The sequence below is a fragment of the Ceratotherium simum genome, chromosome 6, assembly GCF_057802395.1.
Source record: "Ceratotherium simum simum isolate JZ-2026a chromosome 6, ASM5780239v1, whole genome shotgun sequence".
Lineage (NCBI taxonomy): Eukaryota > Metazoa > Chordata > Mammalia > Perissodactyla > Rhinocerotidae > Ceratotherium > Ceratotherium simum.
In genome coordinates, this window is record NC_141905.1 from 69109486 (window position 1) to 69119362 (window position 9877).

At 44.1% G+C, this 9877-nt stretch overlaps 1 protein-coding gene across 3 annotated transcripts in view; it reads right to left on the bottom strand.

Moving 5' to 3' along the window:
* Nucleotides 1–9492, bottom strand: part of XPNPEP1 (X-prolyl aminopeptidase 1) — a 55700-nt gene extending 46208 nt beyond the window's left edge. Inside the window, exons 1-2 of one of the 3 annotated variants that reach the window (XM_014785715.2) lie at nucleotides 9386–9492; nucleotides 1880–1968 (exon numbers count right to left, since the gene is read on the bottom strand). In XM_014785715.2, the coding sequence (XP_014641201.1) occupies nucleotides 1880–1968; nucleotides 9386–9417 (121 nt within the window). In that variant the 5' untranslated portion in view covers nucleotides 9418–9492. Of the gene's footprint in view, nucleotides 1–1879; nucleotides 1969–9385 lie in introns of those variants that run through there. The other 2 variants (XM_014785716.2, XM_087432568.1) reach the window with 2 other exon arrangements.
* Nucleotides 9493–9877: the final 385 nt, after the last annotated feature.

Genomic DNA, 9877 nt, shown 5'->3' on the forward strand with positions numbered 1-9877 from the left:
CCAGGTATTTTAAATCATGCTTTAAAGAGAATGACTCATTTAAAAGTCTCCTGCATATGTGGGTCTACTTTTAGAAATAAGTTCCTAAACCTTGAGCCTTTATCACAAACAAGACTTTTCACTGCTTGGAAATACATGAAAAGCACACCCTATTTACTTCATTGGGTGGGCCAGGAGAATCTAACATGACAACATGTGAAAGCACCATGCACAGCATATGGTACATTGTAGGAGCTCAAGAAACATTCTTTGAATCTGGATCTGAAGCACCAGATGAGATTCCTACACGTCTCGCTATAAGAACAGAGGGGGCTGGGGCCGGCCCCGTGGCGAAGCAGTTAAGTGCGCATGCTCCGCTACTGGCGGCCCGGGTTCGGATCCCGGGCGCGCACCGACGCACTGCTTCTCTGGCCATGCTGAGGCCGCGTCCCACATACAGCAACTAGAAGGATGTGCAACTATGACATACAACTATCTACTGGGGCTTTGGGGAGAAAAAGGGAAAAAAAGGAGGAGGATTGGCAATAGATGTTAGCTCAGGGCCAGTCTTTCTCAGCAAAAAGAGGAGGATTGGCATGGATGTTAGCTCAGGGCTGATCTTCCTCACAAAAAAAAAAATAGAAGGGGCTGGTTTACTCCAATTTCAGCATCTTAGCACACGCACAGATGCCAAGCCGCTCTTCCAGCATCAGTAGCTTTAGTGGTGGTGAGTGAGTGCCAAAAGCTTTACATACATTAGTGGTTAATTCTCACAATAATCCTCCAAAGGAAGTTTCACTACTCTCATTTTACAGATAAAGGAACAGGAGCTAAATACTTGCCCAAGTCAACTGGATCATCAGGAACTAGGACCCAAAGTCTATCCAATTCCCAAGTCCATGCTCTACTACACCCTATTATCTAGGCGACATGACATAATGCTCTCTTAAAGCGTTCTAAGGTCAATGGAATCAAAACAAGTGGGTTCCAGTTTCCAGCTGGGATCTGCAATCTCAGACAACGGAAGCCCCCTGAACCTGTGTTTCTTCATATATAATAAAAAGAAAGTTCTCTTCAAACTCTAAATTTGATGATTCTATTACTTTTTCCCTTTCTTTACTTCTTTTTTCCATTCCTTCTTCCTTTCTTCCCTCCTAATATGGCCCAAAATGCGTTGACTACATCTATATTTTTAAAGAAAAAGGACCTAAAATTGCACGTAATTATAGCACTGATCTTCCAAAGAGAGATCAGTCATGGCTTCTTATGTGCTTCAAGGGATCAATTTTTTCAGTCAGCTAAAAGGAAATGCTATGGTTCTCCTGGGTAATCCGTAGAAAAGCAATGGCTTACACGGATAGAAATACAGCCATACACCACTTTTCAGAATTCAGGTTTCTGGCAACTCAACAAGACAACTAACCAGTTCTGGGAAAAGGGAATGGTTCCAGAAAGTTTTCTCAAAAAGATTTTCCTGAATGCACATTCAATTTACAAAGCACAATAACATAAACTTTTCTGATTTCATAATCTTATGAGGAAAACTGAAAGCTAATCTCTAAGGTAGTCAATAAAGGATCATATTAGAGACGAGAAGAATTAGAATAGGACTTTTTCAATAATAACCTATCTCCACCACCACCTCCAGAATGGGAAATGCAAAAACTATAATTCTCTAACATAGTATCTAAAAAAAGTGGTAAATATATAAAAATGGTAACCAACTACCCAGGAAGCCATAGGACAAAATGCTTTTTAATTTCCAGATACATGCCCCATCACCTCCAGCCATGATCAATTATTAATCCCTGACCTTCTCTTCTCTCCCAAACTGGGGTTGGGTGGGAAGACCTACAATCCTTTTGAGATGTTCCATCTAATTAATAGGCAAAATTATTACCTGTTTCCACACCTGGGTCTCCTGAACGTGTCACCTCGTTCGGTTCAATTATTCTTAAATTTTTCAGCTGAAAATCCTGGTGATTTGCCCTTAAGAAGAGAAAAAAACAGGATATTGCAGACTTTGACCATAGTAAACGTGGCAAGGTTTAGTCAGAGAGGACTTGACTTAGCAAGTTTTCCTTGTGAGTTGGAAGAATCTCACCCCAGTGTCAGTAACGAAATAAATAAAAGTTTCAAATAAAATATCACCATGGCAGGTAAATCTTCTCAGGCCCAGTCTCTAATTCAAGGATTCTTTTCAGCTATGTCCAATCTCCTGTTTAACTAGTCTAAGAAAATTTTATTTGCAATGACTGTAGTTTCCACATGTACAAGTTCTATTTGGTGCTTTCTCAAATTTGCCTGTTTTTTCTTCATAGTGTCCTATTCTTTCACTATGGTTCCTATTCCTTCTCTTAGCTTTAATTATTTGGGGCCCTTATTTTATAATTCATTTCAGACTTTCCATTAGAAGGTCTTGAAATAGTAATCCTCAAGTTTGCTGGGTCTGCTGGCTCCATCTTGGTGGGTCATTCCTTGTGTGCTTTGTAATCTTTTATTAAGAGCTTATCTTTAGTAAATACTATTTTATCTATGAGAATGAGACATGTCCTGGAATGTACAAGCACTACTGTCACTACTGTTTGCTTCTGAGACTAATTTTCACTTTAATTTCTTAGCTCGGAGATCTACACACAAGTCTCCCCCCTCCATATGGGGATAATCTGATGCCCTGGACCCCAGGTATGAAGGCCTATAGCATCTGATAACCTCCCCAGGCTCAGCTGACCAGCTATCACTCAGGCCTTAACTTCCCCTAAATTTCTGGCAAAAAGATTTCTCTTTATTTCAGGTCCATTAAGTCAACAAATATCTATTGAGAATCTTCTATAATCTAGGCCCTATTCTAGACAAAACAGCGAACAAAACCTCAAGAGATTTACAGTGGGGAGGGCAAGGAGGGGTGCTGGGAGGGAAGGATACAGGAAGAGAGGCAACAGACACAAAACAAGAATACAGCCTGTCAGGTAGTAAGTATGTGTTCTATGAAATAAAGTAAAGCAGGGCAAGAGGAAAAGAGTGTCAGAGAGGTAAGGGGAAAGGTTATTTTATATGAGGTTGCCAGGCAAGGCCTCTTTGCTAATGTATGACATTTTAGCAGAGACCTAAAAAAAAAGTGAGGGACCAAGCCATGTGGATGTCTAGGGGAAGAACATTCCAGAAAAGGGGAACAGCAAATGCAAAGGCCCTAAGGCAGGAGTATGCCTGGTATACCTGAGGGAAAGCAAGGAGGCAGTGTGATATGGTTGTATGTGTTGGGAGATGGGGAGGTAAGTTGATAGGAGACAAGATCAGAGAAATAACAATGAGCCTGTTATAGCCTACAGAAAAGGTTTTGGATTTTATTCAGCTATGAACTTAAAGGTAATTTTGTTATAATTTTACCACATTTTCATGAGTTAGTAGAGGGAGAGGAGTCCACATTAGCTCAGTCCACCACATAGCCAGAACAAGACCAGACATTTTCACCAATCACTCCAGGCCTGCTCTCAGATGGCTGCTACTTTAATTTCATTGGACACAATAAGATATTCTTTACTAGGGGAACCATATATTCTTTCATTAAACAGTAAATCACAGGGCCGGCCTGGTGGCGTAGTGGTTAAGTTCACGAGCTCCAATTCAGCAGCCCAGTGTTCGCAGGTTTAGATCCCAGGCACAGACCTACGCACCACTTCAAGCCATGCTGTGGCAGGTGTCCCACATATAAAGTAGAGGAAGGTGGGCATGGATGTTAGCCCAGAGCCAATCTTCCTCACCAAAAAGAGTAGGTTTGGCAACGGATGTTAGCTCAGGGTTAATCTTCCTCACCAAAAAAAACAAAGGTAAAACACTTCAATATCTCTTACAAATATAAATGCATATATCCTCAACAAAATACTAGCAAACTGAATCCAGTAACAAAGAAAAAGGATTATACACCATCACTATGTGGGAGTTATCACAGGAATGCAAGATTGGTTCAACATACAAAAACTAATGTAACACACAGTATCAATAGAATAAAGAACAAAAACTACACAATCTTCTCAATAGACACAGAAAAACCATTTGACAAAATCTAATACCCCTTCATGATAAAAGTTCTCAATAAACCGTAAGAAGAGAAATTCCTCAACCTGCTCAAGAATATGACAAAACCCACAGTAAACATTATCCTTAATGTTAAAAGTCTGAATGCTTTCCCCCTAAAATCAGGAACAAGACAGAGATGTCCACTCTTGCTACTTCTAGTCAACATGGTACTGGAGGTTCTATCCAGGGCAATTAGGCAAGAAATTGAAATAAAAGGCATCCAGATTAGAAAAGAAGTAAAACTATATCAATTGCAAACGGCATTATCTTGAATATAGAAAATCCTAAAGAATTCACACAAAAAAATTGGAACTAATAAACAAGCTCATCAAAAATGCAGGATACGTGGCCAGCCTGGTCGGGTAGTGGCTGGGTTTGCACTCTCCGCTTCAGTGGCCCCGAGTTTGTGGGTTTGGAGCCCGAGCATGGACCTACACACTGCTCATCAAACCATGTTGTGGCGGCATCCCCCATATAAAATAGAGGAAGACTGGCATAGATGTTAGCTCAGGGTCAATCTTCCTCACCAAAAAAAAAAGAATGCAGGATACAAAATCAATATACAAAAATCAACTGTGTTTCTATATACTTGCAATGAACAATCCAAAAATGAAATTAAGAAAAGTTCATTTACAATAGCATCAAAACAATAAATACCCAGGAATAAATTTAACAAAAGAGGTGGCAAAATTTATACTCTAAAAACTACAAAACATTGTTGAAAGAAATTACAGAAGACCTAAACAAACGGAAAGACATTTCATTTTCATGGATTAGAAGACTTCATATTGTTAAAATGGCGATACTCCCCAAAATAATCTACAAATTTAATGCGATCCCTAGCAAATTCCAGCTAGCTTCTCTGCAGAAGTTGACAAGCAGATCCTAAAATTCTTATGGAAACGCAAGGAATCCAGAATAACCAAAACAATCCTGAAAAAGAATAAAGTTGGAGAATTCACACTTCCTGATTTAAAACTAATAAAACTACAGTAATTAAGAAAGTGTGGTACTGGCATAAGGATAGACTTATAGATCAATGAAAGAGAATTGAGAGTTCAGAAATAAACCCTCACATTTGTTGTCAACTAATTTTTGACAAAGGTGCCAAAACCATTCAGTGGAGGTAAAAAGTCTCTTCGACAAGTGATGCTGGGACAACTGAATATCCACATGGAAAAGAATGAAGTTGAACCTCTACCCTCAAACCATATATAAAAATTAACTCAAGGATCATAGGCATAAATGTTTTCTTAGAAGAAAACAAAGGCATAAATCTGCCTGACCTTGGATTAGGCAACAATTTCTCAGACATGACATCAAAAGCACAAGCAACAAAAGAAAATAGATACACTGGACTCCATTAAATTAAAGACTTTTCTGCTTCAAAGGATATTATCAAGAAAGTGAAAAGACAACCCATAAAATGAGAGAAAATATTTGCAACTCATATATCTGGTAAGAGTCTAGTATCCAAAGTATATAAAGAACTACTACAACTCAAAAATAAAAAGACAACCCAATTTTTAAATGGACAAAGGTTCTGAATAGATATTTCTCCTAAGAAGACATAATATACAAATGGCCAGTAAGCACATGAAAAGATTTTCAAAATCATTATTCATTAGGGAAATGTAAATCAAAACCACAATGAGATACCATTTCACATCCACAAGAAAGGTTATAATTAAGAAAACAGACAATAACAAGTATGGGCAAGGATACGGAAAAATTGGAACCCTCAGCCATTGCTGGTGGGAATATAAAATGGTGTAGTTTTTGAAAACAGTCCAGTGTTCCTCAAAAGGCTAAATACAGAGTTACCATGTGACCCAGCAATTCCACTCCTAGGTATAGAACACTGAAAACATATGTCCACATAAAAACTTGTACACAAATGTTAACAGCAGCATTATTCATAATATCCAAAAAGTAGAAACAACCCAATTGTCATCAACTGATGAAAGGATAAATAAAAGTGGTCTATCCATACAATGGAATATTATTTGGCAATAAAAAGGAATCAAGTACTGATACATGCTACAACACAGTAAACCTTGAAAACATTTTATGCTAAGTGAAAAAAGACAGTCACAAAGGACCATACATTGTATGATTCCATATGCATGTCCAGAAGAGGCAAATCCATAGAGACAGAAAGTAGATTAGTGGTTGCCTAGAGCTGGGGTGGTATAGTGGGAAATGAGGAGTGACTGCTAATGTGTACAGGGTTTCTTTGGGGGTAATGAAAATGCTCTAAAATTGACTGTGGTGATGGCTGTACAACTCTGTGAATATTCTAAAAACCAATGGATTGCACATTTTAATAGGCAAATTGTATGCTATACAAATTGTATTTCAATAAAGCTGTGTTATAATATTTAACAAAGTAAGAAACCTCTTTTTCTTGGACAGAGATACAAGTCACATTCTCACCTGATTCCCCTTGACTTCATATGCACGTTTGCAAGCCAAGGAAGTCAGTTTCTCTACATACTCAAATTTAACTGGTCCCAGTGACTAGTTCAGACATAGGACAAGAGAGCTGGAGGGAGGTTACACAGAAGTAGCTCTATTCGTTCATTTTACAAGAGAAGAAATATAGATAACTTGCCACAGCCCATACACCTCAGTAGCTGCAAAGCTAAGACCAGAAATCAGGTGTGACAGGTGATGATCACAGAGAACGTGAGTTCAAGCTGTCCCTGTATTACCACCTCCACATTCCCGTCAGGATAAAAGCAGCCACGGAGCAGCTGAACATCAGCTGTCCTGCTCCTGTCACACCCTAGTCTCTGTAGTCCAAGATCCATCCACCCTTCACTTACTTGGACAGACACATTCTCAGGCTCTCAGTTAAAAGCAGGGCTGTCATAAAATGTTAAGAGCTAGAATGTACCTCAGGGATCATCCAACTCAGCTCCCTCCTTTAGACAAAGAAACTGAGATCAAACAACTTGCTCAAGGCCTCACAGCTATTTGGTGACTGAGCCAGCCTAGAACTAGAGTCTAGGCGTCCTAACTTCCAGCTCAGTGCTCTTGCCCCTCCCAGGACTTCTGCAGTCTACACCTTCTCAATGTTATGATGTGCCATGAGGTGGTTAAGGGGAAACATGTGTGCAGAGAACTTCCTGTTCAACCTCTGCATAAGATAGTTATGGCACACTTTTCCTCCTCTCTTTTTTTAAAGAAATCCCAGGAGGGTCTGGTTACCCTCCACCTTGCCCCAGTCCAAGATGAGAATCACACATGTCTATTGCTCACGATGGGGCAAAACAAGCACCAAGATGTTCAACCACACCTCATGAGGTGAGACAAGGGTAGACTGGAACAAGTTCTAAGGCGGGGAAGTGAGTGATATTGTCTTTGCCTACCCAGAATCCATCCCTCCTTCTTTTGATCAGTTTTCCTTTTGAGAACGTCTCTTCTCCATTTTCAGTCCCCGGAGTTGAGATGAGTCTCACCCACTAACCCACCAAGTTCTGGGACCCAGGCCTGGTCAATCCATCCCTCCAGCCACAATGACTGGTTCAGGGATGGATATAAGGATCAAGTCAGCCCAGTGAGAATCAGATCTGGGATTTCCGCTCCAACCATGAGGTAAGAGGGCTCTATTTCTTTTTTTTTTTTTTTTAAAGATTTTATTTATTTATTTTTCCCCCAAAGCCCCAGTAGATAGTTGTATGTCATAGCTGCACATCCTTCTAGTTGCTGTATGTGGGACGCGGCCTCAGCATCGCCGGAGAAGCGGTGCGTCTGGTGCTTGCCCGGGGTCCGAACCCGGGCCGCCAGCAGCGGAGCGCCCGCACTTAACCGCTAAGCCACGGGGCCGGAAGAGGGCTCTATTTCTGCTGGGGCTGTCAGCCTAGAACTATCATAACTTGCCATGAGGAGAAAGTCTACCTGAGAATGAAGCCAACACTGAAGAAATCAGAGCCAAGAGATGCGAAAAGAGAGGCCAAATTTGATGCCAATGTTGGTCTCCTGGACTCAGCTGCACTAGCCAGCTCAATCCCTTTCTACTTAAGCTAATTTAAGTTCAGTTTCCATCACCTAACCTGAGTCATTTTACACCGAATAGCACTCAAATTCTGCCACTAGGGGAGTAGCCTGGGGCAAACAGCCTCACTTCTCTCAGCCTCTCAGTGCGCTGTTGTGTGAGGTAAGGAGGCTCTACCAGCTAATGTTGAAAGACCCTCCTGCCCCTAAAACATTGTGATTATAGGAATCCAGCAAAGACCACCTTGGTCCTCAAAGGGTACTTCTCCGCCTAGGGCCTAACTCATCATTATCCACTTGCCTGACTCCATTTCCAGCATTTAACATACAGGCAGCTCCTTCCACATGCAGGTTTGCCGTACTTCACCACGCCCTGCCACAGAGCAGATGGTTGGTTCTCTACTCATCCCTAACATCTGTAGCAAGGTCAAGTCCAGGTCAAGGCCAGCGTGGGATCTGTCCACTCACAAACACAAGACATGGTCTGTGTTCAGCAAGTGAGTCTGGCCATGCTGCCAAGCGTGTTCATTCAAGTCTCAACTGGTCAGAGGATGGCTGACCCCATGTGGATCCCCAGGGAGTTTGGCTTCTGGCCTTTGTGAACTCGCAAAGTATCTCTCAGTCTCCCACTTTGTTAGCTGCTCTGATAAGAATACCCTGCTTGTGGGGGCTGAAACGTGCTTAAATGTGAGATCGGGGATTATACTTTTCACCTCCCTGTATCCAGGGAGAACCCAGGGCAGCTTACTGGTGAGATTTTCCTGGAGATTATGCCAAAGTATTTCTTTAGATAGCCTCTGAGAGCATTTGGGTAGGGAGAGGCCCGCGGTTGCCTATTTTTGTGGCGCTGACAGATCAGTAAAGCGAATTGCAGGTGTCAGTATTGTCCCGGTTGTAATCTGAGGCTTAGATTCCCGGGGAAGAGGGACGAGGGCAGGGTCTCACCCACCTCCCCGCACTCGGGGAGGGGCCAGCAGGGGCCAACTTCCTGCAACGGCGGGGCCTTCGAGCCGGGCCGGGGGTCGGCGTCTGCCCCCGCCCCCTCGGCCCGAGCGCAGCAGCTCCGCCAACACTCGCCCGGCAGCCGGGCTCTGGCTGCCCGGGGGTGCCCGCGGCCCCGCTGGAAACGAACCGGAACTTGCCGGGCTGCATGGCGCCCCTCCCCTGCTCCCGCTCCGGGGGGCTTGGGCAAGCCGGGGCCCTCGCACGACGGGGGGGCCGCCTGGCGCTCCTCACCCGCTGGTCCCTGCCCTCCGGGGTGCAACACGCGCGCCCAGGCCCGAGGGCCGCGCGCTGTCCGGAAGCCGGCTCCCCGGCAGAGTCCCCTCACCTTACTCGCGGTGCCTTTCTGGAGGCTGCCATTCGGCGGTGACGTGCCGCGGCCCACGTCAGGGGAGCGCAGACCAGCTGATCACTCGCGGAAGAGCAGGCGGCAGGGGCCGGCGGGCAGGCAGCAAGCGCGCGCGCCGAGCCGGCCACGCCCCCTCTGTGGCGTGCCCTCGCGCCGCAGCCCCGCCCACCGCAGGCCCCGCCCACCGGCCCCGGCTCGGGCTGAGCAGTGCTGGAGGAGGGGAGTCGGCTGACTTTTGTACCCCAAGGGGCGTTGTTTGTTTCTCTGCCGCGAGTTAGGGGATGGCCGTGCCGCGGCGCGTGATTTCTGTTCATTCCTCTCGCCGTTCCCCAAAGAGGAAAAAGAAGGGCTTTGCCGGCAGAAGGGGCTGCGGTGCGACCAGGCCCTCCAGGGACGTTCCGGCCTTTAGGAGAGGAGGGGAAGGTGGCCAGTTCTGGAAGTACCTCAGTGGGTCTCACTTCTTTAGAGATG